The 19,647-nt window shown below is 41.9% G+C and overlaps 1 protein-coding gene across 3 annotated transcripts in view; it reads right to left on the bottom strand.

Annotated features, from left to right (window-relative positions):
* The window catches only part of LOC117347950, an 80,323-nt gene that overhangs the window by 50,441 nt on the left and 10,235 nt on the right, over positions 1–19,647 (bottom strand). For 2 of the 3 annotated variants that reach the window (XM_033919468.1, XM_033919467.1), the window contains exons 7-11: positions 19,318–19,335; positions 17,670–17,755; positions 15,058–15,158; positions 9,832–9,975; positions 2,709–2,906 (exon numbers count right to left, since the gene is read on the bottom strand). In XM_033919468.1, the coding sequence (XP_033775359.1) occupies positions 2,709–2,906; positions 9,832–9,975; positions 15,058–15,158; positions 17,670–17,755; positions 19,318–19,335 (547 nt within the window). The remainder of the gene's footprint in view (positions 1–2,708; positions 2,907–9,831; positions 9,976–15,057; positions 15,159–17,669; positions 17,756–19,317; positions 19,336–19,647) is intronic. The other variant, XM_033919469.1, reaches the window with a different exon arrangement.

Raw genomic sequence — 19,647 nt, forward strand, 5'->3', positions numbered from 1 at the left:
ATCAGGTGTACACCTGACTGGGCCTCCGCGAGTGCGGATCACCGGACTCGATGGACCTTAGGTCTGATACGGAGATGGCAGTTCTTATGTTCTTATGTACTTGGCTCAGTTTCTGTGGAAAGCTCAATCCACACAAAAGTTTGCAGGTGGATTGAAACTGATATTTAGCAGCACGTTTAGCTGAATATCCATGTAGACTGAGATAAGCAAGGAAGATGTTATCTTTGCTACTCAATGACACTTGAAAATTTTCCCTGATGTGTTCTGCAAAGGGCTTGAGAAGAGACTGAGGAGTATCACCCTTCCCCAGACAGCAATTTGCCCTAGTCCTACTTACTGTGATACATATCTGCAGCTTGAGGCTAGGCAATTCCGGTCCTCGAGAGCTGGATCCAGGTCAGGTTTTCAGGATATCCACAATAAATATGCATGAGATAGATTTGCATCTCAAGGAGGCAGTGCATGCAAATCCATCTCATACATATTAATTGTGGATATCCTGAAAACCTGACCTGGATCCAGCTCTTGAGGACTGGAATTGCCTACCCCTGGGCTAGGCAACGGGCAATGATTTTTAATGATCAAGAAGACATAACGGGAAATACTTTGCTACAAGAGAAGGACAGAGCAGAGTCCAGCAACCAGTGTTCAGAGGTCCAGCCACATTTCTGCTGGCAAGGGTGGTGCATCAATCTGAATTCAAGAAAGCTTGGGATAAATACATTGGATCTCTAAGGGAAATGAGGGGGATAGTAGATAGGGAGGGGGATTGGGATTGGGCCTTGCATACTGCCTTTTTGTAGTTTTACAACCACACTCAAAGTGGTTTACGTACAGGTACTTCAAGCATTTTCCCTATCTGTACCAGTGGGAGATTTAGGTGACTTGCCCAGGGTTACAGGGAGCAGTGCGGGGTTTGAACCCACAACCTCAGGGTGCCGAGGCTGTAGCTCTGACCACTGTGCCACACACTGCTCACTCTTCTTTTGAAACCAAAAAATGCTGTTATTTATTTAGTCAATTTTCTATACCGTTCTCCCAGCGGAGCTCATCTTTTACCCGAGATTTACAAAGATCTGCAATGGATAAAGGAGGAGGTTTGAGATATGATTTTTAATGTGATATGGGTATATATGCATTTAACACAAAAACAAAACTTCAAGTGCTTACAGAAAATAAAGAAAAAACAATTTGAGACTTTTGACACTGTATTTCCACACAGAGTTGTTTCATGGCAGTCCAAATGAATCCAATCCAGCACAGCCAATGTTTCATGGCAATACCACCACTGCATTAGAGCAAATAAGAATCAGCTGCTGAACATCAGCAGAATGAAGCATCAGCATGTATCATTTCTCCCTCCCCTCCACCCCTATGTCCATTTCTCCCTCTCACCACTCTCATCCCTCCTGCAAAATATTTCCTTCCCCTCAACCCCACTCGCAAATATTCATATTATGCTCTTTATTGCTTCAACAGGTCAGTGGCAATTCCTACAGTTGCCTGCCGCTAACCCAGAAGCCTCTCCTCTGTCACACTCCACCCAGGTAGAAACAGGAAGTTCTGACAGAGGGCAGGACATGGCAGAGGAGAGGATTCCAGGTTAGTGGCAGGCAGCTGTAGGAATCACTGCCGCTAACCCGTTGAAGCATGAGAAGTGTGGGAGATGAGGTGACTGTGAGAGCTCAAAGCAGGAGGTAAAATAATTGTCAGGGGCAATGGTGATGGCAGCTCCATGAATGAATTGAATGTGCCTATCGTTCTAGGAAGAGCTGCAGCCATGTGGTCGAAGAGCTGCAGCCATGTGGTCAAAGAGCTGTATGTGGCAATTAAGAAAAAACACTTATTACCCAGGAAAAAAAATTGTTGCATAGTGAATGAAGCCAGTGGCAATAGATAGAGGAATACTAAGGTGCATAAAAAGAGGAAAAATAATGCCTCCATTTACGGTGATTGATTGGAAGCCAGTGTGAATTGATCAGAAAAGGAATAACATGATCGTATTTTTTACCGTTATGAATGAGTTTGACGGCTGTGTTCTGTATCTGAAGGCGCTTCTTTTCTTTTTGTGTGATGTTTATTAATAATGAATTGCAGTAATCAAGTTTAGCGATAATTAGGGAATGGATTAGAATGTTTAATGATTTTGGCTCGAGAAACTTAGAGATCGAGCGAATCATGCGTAACCTATAGAAGCAAAATTTGACGGTGTTCATGATAGGAGAATTTATCGTCAATAATGACACCCAGTATTTTTAAAGATGTTACTAAATCCAGATGAATGTTATCAAGATGTTCTTGATCATATAAACCCAGAGTTGTCCCTGGAAGACAAGATTACCAGACAGAAACTGACCTATTTTGGACATGTGATGAGGGCAAATTCATTAGAAAAGGAGGTAAAAGGAAGCAGGGGAGGCCAAAGGCTCGATGACAGGATAACATCAAGAATGACACGGGAATGAACATCAAGCAATTAAAAGAAGCCGTGGAAAACAGGGAAGCATGGCGAGGACAGGCCTACAGAGTATCCAAGGGTTGGACACAATTGAATGGATAGCAGTAGAGTAGTAGTCAGCCATAATCCTAGTGCTATTTGTATGACTTTCAAGATAAGAATAATCATAAATCAATTTCCTGTAATATTTGCACTGACAAGGTCACCTGTCATTTCTGTTACATTGAACAATCATTTGCTAGTCACTGACCGTGTCACATCTGTGGACATCTTGCTCTGAGAACATGCCATCTCCTCTTAATTCCTCCCGGAGTCCAGGTCCCTCTAGCTCCTCATGTTGTCTTCTATCACTGTCATCACCACCACCTCCATCGCTCTCTGCTTCTCCAGCCATGGAGTCTATTTCCCACTCAGAGACGGTAGTGCTGGGTGGGCTGAGGTCACTCCACTGCGAGACCATGCAGAGAATACAATTAAAATTAGGGCTTCTGTTCTTGGGTGTTCATACATTGTACAATTTAGGTGTTTAGGGATTCTTTGAGAGTCAAGTCAAATTTTTTTTTTTTTTTAAATTTCAAGACTTTGCTATGCTGCTGGTCACACAAAACACTAGTACCAGTTGCAGCAGTCAACATTGTCTTAAAACGCTGGCTGCCGTGGCTAAATTATCCAGGGACATTCAGCACCGCTATCCAGATATTGAATGGTGCTGAATATTGTGGAAGGGCAGCAAGTGCCACGAATATCTGCACAGCTGTGGTATTCAAATAGCTACCTAGGGGTCCTTTTATCAAGCTGCAGTAGGGGTTTAACGCGCGTTAAACTGCCTGCCACGCTAGCCGCTAATGCCTGCATTGAGCAGGCGTTAGTTTTATAGCCGGCCGCGGGGGTTAGCGCGTGATAAAATGTCCGACGTGCTAACTCCGCTAGCGCGGTTTGATAAAAAGGAGCCCCTAGGTAACGTTAAGGCAGTAATTTCTCTGCCCTATCTTTACCCGGATAGAAGTATGAATATTGCTGCTCTCTGGATTTCTTCCTCTTCTCATACTTTGCACTTTGCTAACTGTGATCCGGGCCCCCATGCACCAAGGGTCATTTATTTATTTAAAAACTTAATGTACCGCCTGGAGTCACAGCGGTTTCCAAATAAACACGCATAGATCAAAAACCAATACAAAGCATTCTTCAAAATAATAACACATGGGAAAACAAAGCCTACAAATTCTTCGGTAATATATTTAAAAAAGTGTTACAAATATACCCAAACAACATTAGGAAAGGCAGATCAAAAGTATGCGTCTACAAACAGCTTGGTTTTCAACATTTCCTTAAAGTTGTAGTGGTCGGCATATAATCTTAGTTGCCCGGTAAGCTTGTTCCAATATGATATTCCAGCAGTGGAAAACATTTGAAGTTGAGTTGCCGCATACCAGTGCTACCAATTTCATTTTCCCCTCAGAGCGTAATGCCCTCAGAGGTTTATAAATCTCCCAGAGATTGAAACCAAAGTGGTACAGTATGATTATACTATTTGATGTACCAGTGATAACACTTTAAATTGGATTCTTTGCACAATCGGTAGCCAGAGCAAATTTTTTAATGTTGGGGTTATATGGGCTGTCCTTATCACCCCACTAATAACCCTAGCTACAGAATTCATAAGCACCTGCCCCTAAACAGCTACCAAAAAATATAAACTAAATGAAAACTAGGGGAGAGTGGGCCCCCTACTGCTGTGGGCTCACAAGCCTTGTCCCTGTTGTCCCAATGGTCAGTCCACCCCTGCTTCCCTGGAGTTATCTGGATAGTGCCACAGTGGTCTAGAAAGATGTTCAGTGGCACTGTTCACGTACTGGTGTTGAAAATGCACAGATAGCTCCGATCAGCAAAATTATCTATATAATGGCAGTTGTCATTTGGAAATTTTATTTATTTATTTATTCCATCCTCCCATGAAGCCCAGAATGTGTTGCAGAAATTTATTTTAAAATTTATATACCGCATACAACTATGCGGTTTCCATACCACATACATAAAATCTTGTTTCCCTCCGATCAGTGGTGTACCAAGGGGGGGTGTTCCACCCTGGGTGCACGCCCAAAGGGGGTGCACAGCTGGCCACCGTCCACTGTTCTCCCTAGAGTGCGGCTCGCGGCTCGTTTAGAGCAGGGGTGCCAAACCTGCTTCCCTTCCCTTCTTACTGCTGCTTTCGGGGAATAGGCCGGCGCCATGTTCTTTGATCTCCCTGCTTCTCTTCCCTGCGGGGCCGACCAACTTTTGTCACCTGACATCAATTCTGACATTGAGAGGATATTCTGGCTAGCCAATCGCTGCCTGGCTACCCGGAACGTCCTTTCCGACATTAGAATTGATGTTGGGCAGCGAGAGTTGGTTGGCCCCGTGGGGAAGAGAAGTAGGGAGATCTCGGCCTGTTCCCGATGGCGGCAGTGGCAGCGGCAGCAGCTTATTCCCCAGCGACGGTGGCATGGGGGAGGGCAGGAAGGAAGAAAGAAAGGGGGGGGACAGGGAGCCAGAAACAAAGAAAGGGGGCAAGGAGAAACAAAGAAAAAAATGGGGCACGGAATCAGAGAAAGACAGACATAGAGAAAGAAAGGGGCATGGAGAGAGAAAGAAAGAAGGGGGCAGGGTGAAACAAATAAAAAGTTGGGGGAGGGAATGAGATCTGGAAGAGAGGAAGCATACAGGAGGCTGAAAGAAGGGAAGAAATATTGGATGCACAATAAGAAGAATAAAGTGCAACCAGAGACTGATGAAATTACCAAACAAAGGTAGGAAAAATGATTTTATTTTCAATTTAGTGATCAAAATTTGTCCGTTTTGAGAATTTATATCTGCTGTCTATATATTGCACTATGGCCCCCTTTTACTAAACCGCAATAACGTTTTTTAGCACAGGGAGCCTATGAGCGTCGAGAGCAGCGTGGGGCATTCAGTGCAGCTCCCTGCGCTAAAAAACAGTATTGCGGTTTAGTAAAAAGGGAGGGTTTATATTTGTCTATTTTTGTATAGTTGTTACTGAGGTGACATTGCATAAAGTCATCTGCCTTGACCTCTTTGAAAACCCGCGGAATATAAATGATAATTAACATTTTCTCTGCGTACAGTGTGCTTTGTGTTTTTAAAATTTAATTGTTGGTAGATCATTTTGACTTGGCCACGAAGGTAAGGGGGAGGGAGGGAAGGTAAGGGGGAGGGAGGGCGGGGTGCTGCTGAAAGACATCTAGTAATCCTTGCAGGCTTGACTGTGCAGGGAATTAATTTTGTAAAATCATGTTTTGTTATGTGACTGGCATTATTTAGACTTTAATTTCTATGAATGAATAGAATGAAAATGATATAAAACTACTTGCTTGTTTTTATGTGCGTGCGCTGAAGGAAAGTGGAGAGAGAGTAGGCAGAGGACGCTGAAGGGAAATAGGGAAGAGAGAGTGGGGAGAAGACACTGATTTATAAATTGACAATTGTACAGAATATTGTTTCTTTTTATACCTTAATATAATAAGTTCAATATAAAACAATTCAAGGCTTATGTGGATGGAATCAGGTGGTTTGCGGGGATGGGGACCAAGCTTACGGGGATTAGTCCAATAAAATGGTATTTTCTTATTTCTCATTATTTGTTTTATTTTTATTTGTTAATTTGTAAAGTGGTGATTGTTATATATCAGTTTTTTTCAAATTTACATCTACTGTCTTTATATTTTGCACAGTATTAGAGGACATGTGTTACTGTTTTTGTGGTGTTGCATTGTTTGCAGAGTCTGGTTTCTTGGCGGTTCAGTTTAACTTTTGTCTACATATTTCTATTTTTAGTTTGTGATTATTCCATATTGGGCGAGGGTGTATCTATGTTCTGTGTATATGAAAAGAACATAGTTTTCAGTTGGCATTGACTGCAGGATCAATTGACTGTGCGGGATCTGGCTTGTTTAGTTTTACAATGTATGTGTTGGTGTTCTAGTGCTCACTGCAGTGTTTAAGATGCTGCCTTTTCCTAGGTACACTCTTGTTGTGCAATATGTGGATTGTTACTAAAAATAATATTTTTCATATAGATGGGGGGGTGTCAAAAAATGATAGGTCCCGGGTGTCACATATGCTAGGTACGCCACTGCCTCCGATTATCACATATAACATAGACATGTCTAAACAACATTGTTAATCGTCCTGTTATAATAAGGATAGAGCACAAATTCAATCAATTCAGAAATACAAGCAAGCTTTAAATCATACATTGATGTCAGAAAAATTCTAAAAGACGATAAACAACTGAAATATACCTTAGCATAAAAAGGTATTGGCAAATAATTGAGTTTTCAGCATTTTCTTAAAATTCATCCTCCCCATACAAAACCACAAACAATAATAATAAAGGAAAAAAAGCCCCATAATCTGAAATAAACTATAATCAAATTATCAAACCTAAAGAGTGGTAGAAAACTGGAACGCTCTTCTGGAGTCTGTTATAGGGGAAAACACCCTCCAGGGTTTCAAGACAAAGTTGGACAAGTTCATGCTAAACTGGTGAGACTGGACTCATTTGGAGCACTGGTCTTGACCTTGGGGCCGCCATTGGTCTGACCCAGCAGCGGCGATTCTTATGTTCTTAAGTATAACACAAATCCAATAAGTTTAAAGTAAAATCGCAAAATGTAAAACAAAAAATTTCACACCACCTTATAAAATAGCTGCAATTCATGTAAAGTCTAAACAAATCTAAGCTGCTTTTAAACATCCAAGCCAGTGGTTTTGTGGTGCACGTGCCAGCCACCACTGGGTACCTTTTTGGGTAGATTTAAATGATGTATGTACATTTGTGTGGCTGAGGAGGCATCAGTGCAGAAGAGGGCTAAAGCTGAGTGGCAGATCCAAGGTAGATAAGATGAGTGGTGAGGGAGGACTGGGGAAGTGAGCATCTGCAGTGTTAAGTTGAAGCTCGGCTGCATTTGCTTTAAGGCTCAATTCCTGAGTATCTCATGGAGTCTTTTATTGTTACAAGTTCTAAACATCTTAGAAAATCGCATCCACTGTTTTCATTCCCCTCAGTTAAGGGATGTAAATACAAGAAATTTCAGGAACGACTGCTATCTTTTCAGGCAGCCTCATGGACTAGGGATTTAACTCATATATTTACATTTCTGATTTCATACCAACAATTTCATTGTGCCTTAAAAACGTATCTTTTTAGGGAATCTTTTGGAAGTTAGAATCTGGAGCCTTAATCATTTACATTACTGATTTTTGTGAACCGCATAGAACTTAATGGTATTTGCGGTATACAAGTGAGTTTTATGTTATGTTATTTATCCCGTAAGCATCAAGGGGTCAACATTCAGCTGTTGGGCGGTGAGCATTTTGCTCATCACCAACCGCGCTATTCCCAGATATTCAAAGCATGCTTCGGCTTTGAATATCCTCTTCTTTTGAAGCTGGCTAACACATAGCCACTTAAGTTGATATTCAGCACTTAAATGGCCATGGATTACTGTAGAAAAATAGGACAGGCTTTTATACAGTAAACCTGGCTGCTTAAGTGCTGAATACCAGAACTTAGGCAACCCAGTGCTGACTCCACCCTGGTCACGCCCCCCCAACCTAACCAGCTTTGATCGAGGCACTAACCCCAATATTCAGTGGCATTTAGCCAGCTAGCTCCGACCAAGCAATTGAACTGGTCAGCAGCTGGCTAAATTGCTTTGAATATCGCCCAGTGCCGTAGCAAGGGAGGATAGTGCCCAGAATGGTAGCACCCTGCATTGCTGCACCGTGTGCTCCCCCCCCCCCCCCACTCTTTCCAACACTTGAGCGACCCCCCTCGCCCCCTGTGTACCTCTTCAAATGTTCGCTAGCACAAGCAACATCTTTTGACATAACATAACTCATGTCATTTCTATACCATATAACCAGTAAGTTAATTACGGTTAACAAATATTAAAAAAGACAATACAGATTAGGAAGATTTGATAAATTAACAAACAGATATGCCTTCGGTTGCCTTCGAAAATGATGATAAGACTCAGAGCTCAATAACGGATGAATTCCTGAAGAAAAAAGGGATAGAAGGTTATAGAGATCACTATACAGGTCCTGGACCTGATAGGCCGCCACGTGAGCAGACTGCTGGGCAGGATGGACCCATCAGAGGCACTGCTTATATTCTTATGTTAACTCCTTATCCCAGCAAGCCGCCTGGTAAGAAAGCAAACAATGAAGATGTTTTTTATAACGACAACCTTTGATTGATGGAGCATTAAAGAGACTGTGTGAACTATGTGGACATTTAGATTGAGCAAAGGAAAATAATTTGGATAGATAAATCGGTTCTGTACCAAAAAAGCACTTTATAACAAAAACAACCAAATTTAAATTTGACTCGAGCCTCCATTGGAAGCCAACACAATTCTCGATAATAAGGGCTCACGTGACAGCAGAAGGGAGCCAAGGCTGGCACGAGCAGCAGGTGGAAGATGCTGCTCGCACCAGCGAACGTTTTAAAGAGGTACACGGAGGGGGCCAGAGAGGAGGAGAGGCATTGGCACCCCTTGCAAAGATGGTGCCCAGGGCGGTCCGCCCCCTGCCCCCCCTTACTGCGTCACTGATATCGGCCCCTAGTTTACCATTTTTGCACCCAGCTCGAAACCTAAAATCAGAAGCCTGAGCTCAAATATGCATCTAGGTTGCATCTGTGAACCGGACGGGGTCAGTTTCTCATGGCTTTTATGATCGCAGCGTTTTGGAAACCGCTCTACATTCGGTCCTGTCAAGAATGGCTCATTCTGCTTTTGACTTTATTATTACTGCCCTACGTGGTAGATTCCAAAAGGGAGGGAAAGAGGAGACGGAGAAACATTAAATCGACAGTAGTCGGCTAATTCGAGGTACAGGGTGCTCAAATCACTTGCTTACAGTCACAAGTCAGTGGCAGAATGGAGAGTAAAATTCAGGAGTCCAGGACGCTGGATCACAGTTACATGTTCTTAGTCTTACAAGGGTAGTTTTAGCTTCATACAATAAATTCCCCTTCCAGCAATGCCACCATCACCACTGTAAAAGAACACCAGATGTCTAGAAACATAGAAAATGACGGCAGAAAAGGGCCATGGCCCATCTAGTCTGCCCACTAATGACCCATCCCCTAACTACCTCCATGAAGAGATCCCACATGCCAATCCCATCTTTTCTTAAAATCTGGCACGCTGCTTGCCTCAATTACCTGTTGTGGAAGATTATTCCAGCGATCAACCTGTAAAATTATATTTGGGGAAACGCTATTCGTAGCTGAAAAGACGGATAAATAGTTCATTACATACGTTTTTCAAAGTGACAGATGTATTGGTGAACTTCAGTGTTACCTGGGTTGCTGTCTCTCTCTTGAGTTCCTCCTTTTCTGTCAGGATTTCTTCCAGCTCGGCAATTCGGGAAGCCTGCCACTTGCCCTCAGCTTCCTGCAGTGACCTCTGCATGTCATACTCTTGCTGGTAAGTGGCCAGGAGATTCTATACAGATACAAAGGGAAGTGGAGGACATACAACCAAGTTTGTTAGAGATTTGATAAACGTCTATCAAATGCTAAGCGTTTCACAACAATAAAAAATAATGGAGAAGGCAAATTAAAACAACAAGATTAAAATTACAAAAACATGGACAAACACAGAATGAAACATACAGCAAATGAGAAGGAGAGGGAGGAGAACTACAATAAGTACAGGAAAGAGAAGATAAATGGAAAACAATAGTAGGGCAAAGGGAGAAAACTGCAAGGGAGAACTTAACCAAGCCATCCTTTCAGGGCTGAACTAACCATTAGGCAGAATACACAATCTCCTAGAGCAGTGCTTCTCATGTCAGTACTGGAGTACCCCCTAGCCAGTCAGGTTTTCGGGATATCCACAATGAATCTGCATGTCCTCTCACTAAAAATTATTGGTACTCGCCATGCCTCCATCTTTGTCATGGCACCCACAACCTGGAACTCCCTCCCATCATATATCAGAGCAGAACAAAATATATGATAAATTCAAGGGTAGTTTAAAATGCTTCCTTTTTAAAGACACCTACGACTAATTTATCCTTCCTGCTATCTTATCATCTCTTTACCTGTACCACCCTCCTCCTTCCCCCTTGTTTTTTTACCTTTTTTGTTTTTTCTTTAGAAAATTGTAGCTCTCCCTCCTCTCCTTTTTTTTTTTTTTTTTAATTCTTTATTCATTTTCAAAATTACATTAAGTGTTAAATATATTCATTCACAGTAACAATAAATATATCACTTATAAACAATCATTGGTACATTACATAAATTTATCCTTTTCCCTTTCCCATCCCTCCCAACCTCCTCTCCTCTTGTTTTGCTAACCTTTCCTACGTCAAGTTTGTTTGGTCTTTGTTAGGTCCAGTCTGTTATTTGGTGTTAGTATCCCCTTTCATATGTTATTTTAATGCACAACGCTTCGTATTTTATAATTAGCTTTTTTTTTTTTTTTTTTAGTTCAATAAATTTTATTCAGTATTTTAAAAAATACAAGGAGCAATTCAAATACATAAAAGTAGTATAACATTTTGCATTAATATACAGTTAATTATAAAGGCCCATATTATTAAGAAAAGCTCAGAGTTGTTTTTGGATTTGTTTGTGGTGATGTATGACAATAGAAAGTGAAATAGGACAAAGTAAAAATTGAAAGAGAGAGGAAAAAAGAAGAGAGAAAAAAAAAAATATATATATATATATATAATTTTTAAAGAGAGGAGAAGACAGGAGTGTCTACATAGTAGAATGTACATATGAATCTAAAAATGACCAGGGTGATTTTTTGTTTTTCCAATTCATGGATTTATGGAGTGAAATTTTATTTTCATATGCATATGATTCAAATCTGTGGTACATACATAGAGAGTTCCACCAAAAAGTATAATCTAATAACGAAGATGATTTCCAATTTTTCAGAATATGCATGAGAGCAGTCACAAACATGGTATCAATAAGTTTAGGAGGACAATTTGATTGCGTGAAACAGGGGTGTTGAGATCGAAGGATTATAATGTCCATAGAAATCTCTTCTGAGCAGTTGGTGATAGATTGTATGGTATTCCAGATTTTGGACCAAAAAGAACGGACCAGAGTACAATGGAAGAACATATGATCAAGAGTTCCTTCCTCTTTCAAACAGTTCCAGTAGATAGAATCTTGTTTTAATTTGGCTTTCCACATACGAAATGGGGTCCATATTGCATTCCACATTACAAAGAGCATTGACTGTGAAACTCTAGAAGATAAAAGTGGGCGATTTGTTGAAGACCAAAAGAGTTCCCAGTCAATGTCAGAAAGTGGAATGGTTATTATATTATCCCAGTGTTTCATAGCATGATATGAGAAAGTGAAGGATTGGTCTCTTAGAATATTATAAAAAAAATAATTATAATTAGCTTTTAATCAAATTTTAATAAACTATGAAAGAAATTTGCGTATAATGGAGGCAGTGTATGCAAAGCAAGTTCATGCAGATTCACTGTGGATATCCTGAAAACCTGATGGCAAGGGGGTACTCAGGGACCGACTTGAGAAACACTATCCTAGAGCAGCAGTTTGAGGGGTGGCAAAAAAAAAACAAAAAAAAAACAGCTGCAACCAAATCAATCGATAAGTTTTGACCATCACACAAACTCAGAGCGATCACCTCAGAGAGAGTAGAACATTTTAAATAAATGACTTTTGGGAATTATCCTCATATATGTGTGAGCACCTATATGTACATCTTTCTATTTATTTATTTAGATAAACTTTTGATCTATTTAATATTTTAAAATATATGTCCCAAAATTCAAAAGATTTATGCTCCTAGCCTTGAGAGATATACTTACAAATTGGCCTTTCTGTAAATTTACTAGGGATGAGTGCATACATTTTTACTCATTAAATTCGTAGTTTAGGAGCATAAAAAGTGGGTCGCAACGGGGGCAATTTCAGGGCAATTTAACTTCTTGAGCTTAGCACTGGGCTCATAAATCTGTGCAAAAGAATGGCGGCAATGGCATAGTAAAGGCGGTCCGCCCTGGGCATCATCTTGCTAAGGGCACGGCACACCTCTTCTCTGCACCCTGCTCCTCTCCTTGCTGCGTGCCCCTTGCTTTCCCCTGTACCTTTTTTTACTTCCCCGGTGCGAGGTTGCTGCTTGTGTTGGCATCGGCCATTGGCTCTCTCTCTGACGTCACTTCAGGTTTAAAGTTTCTTAAAAGTTTGTTGTACATGCAATGTCAAGTACAGTGGTACCTCGGTTTATGAGTGTACCTGTTTGCGAGTGTTTTGCAAGACGAGCAAAACATTTGCAAAATCGGCACCTCGGAAACCAAGCTTGGCTCGATTTACAAGCGCCCCCCCCCTGCGATCCGGCACCCTCCCCCCGCCGCAATTGGGCACCCCCCACCGCGATTGGGCAACCCCCTGCCGCTTCTTACCGTCTTCTGGGCCTGGGCACCGGCATATCCTGTGCGTTGGTGCCGGTGCCTGAAGGTCGGCCTCCTCTTCCTGCTGGGCCTTGAGCATCTGCGCATGCTCAAGGCCTGCGAGTTCACGTCGGAGAGAACGTGAATTCGCAGGCCTTGAGCATGCGCAGATGCTCAAGGCTCAGCAGGAAGAGGAGGCCGATCTTCGGGCACCGGCACCAACGCACAGGACATGCCAGTGCCGGTGCCCAGGCCCAGAAGACGGTAAGAAGCGGTGGGGGGGGGGGTGCCGGATCACGGGGGGGGGGGTGCCGAATCACGGGGGGAGTGGTACCGGATAGCGGGGGGGAGGGTGCCGGATCGCAGGGGGGGGCCTTCGGGGGTCCAATGCCGGTTCTCGGGGGGAGGGGGGAAATGTATCAAAGCGAGTTTCCATTATTTCCTATGGGGAAACTCGCTTTGATAAACGAGCATTTTGGATTACGAGCATGCTCCTGGAACGGATTATGCTCGTAATCCAAGGTACCACTGTACTTCAATGCGTATAACAGTTTAAAATTAGGAGACAAAAAATAGAACAATTTTATACAAATAAATGTACAATGTATACATACAAATAATTATTGATACAAAAGGAAAGAGGGGTGAACTACAATCTTTTAAAGAAGATAAAGATACATTTAGGGAAAAAACATCCGGAGGGTAATGAAGAATAATTTTGAAAACATGGCTAAGCCTAGAGGAGAGGGTAGGGAAAATTATGACCTATACATAAGGTCTGATTAAAATTAGGTATTTGAGCATAAGGATTAATGATAGATGAATTGTCCTATCTATGTCTCAAATGCGGGACCCGCGCCTTGGAAGTGACGTCAAAGGGCGAGCCGACACCGACATGGACTTGCTGCTCACGCCGGAGAAGTTAAAAAGCTATGGGGAAAGGGAAGGGGGCACGTCTAAATTTATGAGCATAACTTTTACACATCGAATTTAGATTAATTTTTAGCTGAAAAGTTATATTCCTAGGTTTGGCTGAAAATGATGCACAAATTTTGGAGCTCAGCATTTTCTGAAAATTGTCCAACTACTGTAGAGTCTCGATTATCCGACTTAATCAGGGGCCAGCAGGTTGTTGGAAAACTGAAAAGTCAGATAATATGAAGACTCGCACTGCATTGCATCCTTCCACTCCCCCATCCTCCCCTCGCCACACTCAGCACAGCCTCCTTGCTCCTGGTCATCCCCCCCCCCCTCCAAGTGCCTCCCCAGCCACCTGATTAATGTTGATCCCCGCAGGTCTACCCTAAAAACCCAAGTGTTCCAGCAGTGAGGTCAGGGCAGGAGCGATCTCAGTTGATCCTGCCCATGCCCGCTCTGCTTTCAAAATGGCTGCCGTGACCTCTGGTGGCAAAGGTGATAATTGGTGCCAATGAGCAATAAGCTATAATTGGCAACAATTAACACTGACACATGTAACTACACTTATTTGGTATTCTATCAGATGAAAGGGAGTGTGGACTTGGGGGGGAGTATATGCAGGCCGAGGGTGAGCCAGGCACTTATAAGCATGGGTTATAGAATACTAACATTTATACTCCTACCTGCCTAGAGTTAGGTATGAGCATTTACACCAGCTACTGAGCTAGCACAAGTGCTCGCACTACAAACTTATATTAGCATTCTATACTGACAGTTGAGCATATAAATGCCATTATAGAATTTGGGCCTGATTCTATAAACTGCGCTTATCTTCTAGGCAGCTCCTTTAACCATTAGGCCACTCCTCACTGCAAAAATACCCCCAAAGCCCCTGAAAGTGGTTGTGTGCAAGCAGTTATCATATGGTAACTCTCAGATTTAGTGCTTAATGTGGTTCAATAGAGAGCCCTCTAAGGACTCCTTTTACAAAGGTGCGCTAGTGTTTTTATTAGCACGCGCTATAGTGTGCGCTAGCCGAAAAATTACCACCTGCTTAAAAGGAGGCGGTAGCGGCTAGCGCGCGGGGCAGTTTAGCACGTGCTATTCTGCGCGTTAAGGCCCTAACGCACCTTTGTAAAAGAAGCCCTAAGTGTTTTGCTCATAATTTATCTGTTTTGCGCACCCTGTTGAGAGCTTTTGACTAATCTGCAGCCTATTACCTTTGTGCTCTGTAGCTGGTCTTGTAAGTGCTGACTCTCCAACCCCTTCATCTCATTCTGTCTTAACAGTTCCTTCAGCTTCTTGTCTTTAGAATCCAGATCTTCAAGAATAGAAAGATATATATTTTATCATATTAAATATATAATAATATTTTTATTATATTAAATATATAATAATCAATACAGGTTGTACAGGATGCATTTTTTTTTAAAGTTTCTTATCAGCATCATAACATCTAAAATGGGCAGATTAGTTATGTTGATGGTTTTTATATGCTGACATTTTCTGTTTCTGTAGAAAAATAAAGACAAACATTTGTTTGAAGCACATTTGCATGGTGACCCGTCAAATAAGTACAGAACAATTGCGCGCAGGGGTAAGTGCGCATCCCCAATAATTGTACGTACGGACAAGTACACACATGGACAATTGCGGCGGTGGATACTATTTTGTGTTTTTGAGGGGGGAAACCCCCCACTACACTTTAAATATTCACTTGCTATCTAGTGTTAGGGGAAGGTTTATATCATGATTATGGGAACCCCAATCATGATATAAAACCTTACCCTAGCACGAAGACCCTGATTTGCTGAGACTCCTCAGGCCCCGTCCCTTGGGAGGGGCCTGAGGAGTCTCAGCAAATCAGGGCCTTCCAGATTCACGGGCCGCACTTGTCCATGCACGTAATTGTCGGGGCACACACTTGTCCCTGCGCACAATTGTCGGCCCGCATTTGTCAGAGCGCAATTGCCCTGCACTCATTTGTCGGTGTACCCATTTGCATAGGCAGCAGTTTGCCTGGTGTGAAGAAACTAATCTAATGGTTAGTGCACCAGGCTCCCTATCTAGAGGTAACATAGTAACATAGTAAATGATGGCAGATAAAGGCCTGAATGGTCTATCCAGTCTGTCCAACCATACATGCTCCATAAATTAACCATTTAATTTAAATGGTTCTTTTTTGTAGATATTTCTGGGCCAGAAACCCAGAGCTCCAGCCCATCTTAACCATCCCAGCCATCGAAGCCCTCTCCAGCCCATCCTCAACTGAATCTCCATATATGGGACACAGACCGCGCAAGTCTGCCCAGTACTGGCCTTAGTTCCTTCAATATATACTCATTATTTTCTGATTAGAATGCTGGGTTCATAGCCAAGTACTACTCCTTGTGATTTTGGGTTATTTATTTATTTCAAAAACTTATATTCTGCTTAAAACCTAAGTGAACCACAGCAACAACATACACAATCAATGTATAACAAACACAGCCATATCTTCCAGCTGCCAGTCACAGACAAGTCAAATCTACAAAAAGGCTTTCACGAACAGATGAGTCTTCAACATTTTCTTAAAACAATCCCAAGTTGCTAAATAGTCTACGAGCCCCTGATAAGGTGCTCCACAAACGTGAACCAGGAAAAGAAACCATAGAGGACTGAGTAGCCGTATACTTCACTTCCCTCTGTATCTGTACCTGGGAATAACTAAGACCAGGTGCAAGGCATTGCAGGTGGTTCAGAATGCCACAGCCAGATTGATAACTGGAACATCAAGGTATGAGCATATTATTCCATATCTCCAACAATTGCATTGGTTGCCAGTTGTGTTTCAAATTCAATACAAAGCAATTATGTTATGTCATCAATTTCTATATGGTACGATGTCTGAAATTTTTAAGAATATGATGTCTCGTTATCAACCACAAAGACCCCTGCATTCCGAAAGTGCCGTATTGCTGAAAACAAAGGCTAACCCTAAATATGTGGAAACAAATGCCATGACTTTCACAAGTGCAGGAGTCAAGCTATGGAATGGCCTAGTTGGCCAAATTCGAAAATGTGGAGAGAGGAATTCATTTAGGAAAATGTTAAAGACTCAACTATTTGTAGATGCATTTCTTTGAGCAATTGATTTTATGTAAGACTGAATTTGTCTGTTTTTATTTTGCATAGATTCTTAATATTTTATGTATGTAACTCCTTGTAAACCATTTTGGAAGTAAATGATATTGAAATTTTGAAAATCAATCAATCAATCAATCTCAACAGACAACCTCATGGCAGATTCAGATCGTAAACATCTACAAGGTACATATTTTGCCAGCCTTTGAGTCAGATACCAAGAGAATTGACCATACACAATTAGACGAACAATTCTTTATACTATTCTTTATAGAGGTTGAAACGAGAACAAATGTGAAGGCACAGAGGAAATTTAAGAGAAGAGCAAGAAAGAGCAGAGACGGGATTGAAGCTGAAATGCAAACTTGATTCCTAGGGCAAGAGTAGGGGCATCTACCTTCCCTTATAGAACAGGCACACTGTTACAGAAGTGCCCTTCAAATGCCCTCACCAATCTGGAAGGGGTCCAGTGATTTCACCTGAGAAGTGCAGCGCACAGAAGCATAAACCACTCGTGGCATGTCACCATGCTTCTCGGTCTCTACTCCATTCCATTCTTCTGGGAAACTGGAAGTGCATTCTTTCCACATAACTGTTTTAGTTGCACCACCAAAAAGCAATATGTCAAGAATCTAACAAACAATATATGTGCTAGGTGCCTCATTTCTCCCCAGCCCAGGTCATGCTTAACAATTCCTTGCCTTCCTACCTTTCTGGGCTTGCAGGAGTTTAATTGTGAGCTGGGCAATATCCTCTTTGGCCTGTTCTATGGCTTTCTCCATTTTTTTGCGGCTCCTGCAGAACACCAATGAAATGTTCTTTTTAGCCTTGGTTCAGTAACAGAGATTTCATGGATTGGACTGAATGTCCCTTTCTTAGAATTTTGCAATGGCTGGATTTAGCTCCACCAATATTTGGGTGGAGGTAGATCCTTGGTGGGGGCATCAGACTTTTCCACTTTTCAAAGCTGGTGCACGATTTGGGAAGGAGGCTTCGGCTGGCATGTTTGCCTTAGGAAATGCCTAGGGTCTGAACAGAGGTGTTACAATGCAGTGCCGGAGGGCTGCAAACCATAGGCACAACACTGATGATTTTACAGATTAAACGTGAGAAAGTTTATTGTAGCATACACTGCAGTGAGCCATAGCCTCTCTCATATATACCACCCTATACCTTTTCCCAACATGGGTGGGTGTCACAGCTTTGGATACATTGCTGATCAGCTCTACTAGGCTAGACATTGCTAACTGATTCTCAGGATCTCCCTTATAAATATGCATGACATATATTTGCATGTACTATCTCTAACATATGCAAATATATATCATGAATACCGAGTAGGAATATCCTGACAACCCGACTGGTTTGTGACCCTCTAGGACTGCAGTCTGGTAGCTCTGGTCTAGAATGTCATACTTTTTCTTGGTTTTCCTTCCCAGCTCCTGTCTTCCAGCATCAGTGCACTTTGTGGTAGAATTTCCAACGTCCAGCAACAATACAATGATGCTGTCAGTGAACTGATACATGAAACATTAAAAGGGTCGCGCACAGAAATAAAGATATAAGTAGGAGCAGACAGATTCAGTCCTCATCTATTTGTACCCATACGTAGCTGGGCCATCCCTCTATGCAAGACAACACAGCAATGTATTCTGCTGTTTTATTTCCCAAATAAATGTTGACCACTCATTCAACTAAACCAGTGGTCTCAAACATGCGGAGATACGTGCGGGCCACCATGTACTATTTTGAGGCCCTCAGCATATTTATCATAATCACAAAAGTAAAATATAACAGTTTCTTGATCATATGTCTCTTTAGCTATAAATTACAATATTATTATTAAGACTTAGCTAAAAGGAAAGATTTATAAACGATAAGGAGTTTTATCTCATGCTAAATTGTCATTTCTTTAATAAGACATTAACTATTTTTTTTCTGAGACCCTCCAAGTACCTACAAATCCAAAATATGGCTTTGAAAAGGGTTTGAGTTTGAGACCACTGAACTAAACTAATTCAGTTTAAGACAGGCTGAAATCCCTCTCCCCTCTCACCTCTTCAAAGCCAGCAGTAATATTGCAGCCCATTAAAATTTGGCAAAAAAAAAAAAAAAAAGGAGACAGTCCCTTGAGTTTAATTAACACCGCTTTTTAGCCTAGAGAAACAGGGTTTGCCTTCACCAAAGGGAGAAAGTTACTGCCAGTGCTTCCGCTTTCAAAGCATGGCCACCACTACTGCTCCCTCTGGCAAGCAGGGTCTGCAGGACACAATCTGTTGCACAAGAAAGACCCATCTTTTTTGGCTCGAAACAGAGCAAAAGGTGGCCCATTTATTTCATGCAATACACTTACGTACTTGTCATTCAGAGGCTTTCTGTAAACAAAGGAAACAAAATAAGTGAAAATTAGCACCATTGTTGTAGCTTCCAGAATTGATATAAGTTCTAGAGTTCCCTCTCTTTATTCATGCTTGTTGGACAGCTGCAATTTACTGGAAGTACACTGAGTAAAGCATAACCAGTTCTCCCACAAACTGTGCTAGCTCTACTGGAGGTTCAGCACCAGAAAGTCCACCCTCCTGCAACTTCGGACCCAGAAAAATCAGCAGAGGAAGAAGCCACTCTCTCCTCCGCCTGCTGGTCCTTTGCCTCATTGCAGAAAACCAGGAGGGCCCAGAAGAATCAGA

The sequence above is a fragment of the Geotrypetes seraphini genome, chromosome 14, assembly GCF_902459505.1.
Source record: "Geotrypetes seraphini chromosome 14, aGeoSer1.1, whole genome shotgun sequence".
NCBI lineage: Eukaryota > Metazoa > Chordata > Amphibia > Gymnophiona > Dermophiidae > Geotrypetes > Geotrypetes seraphini.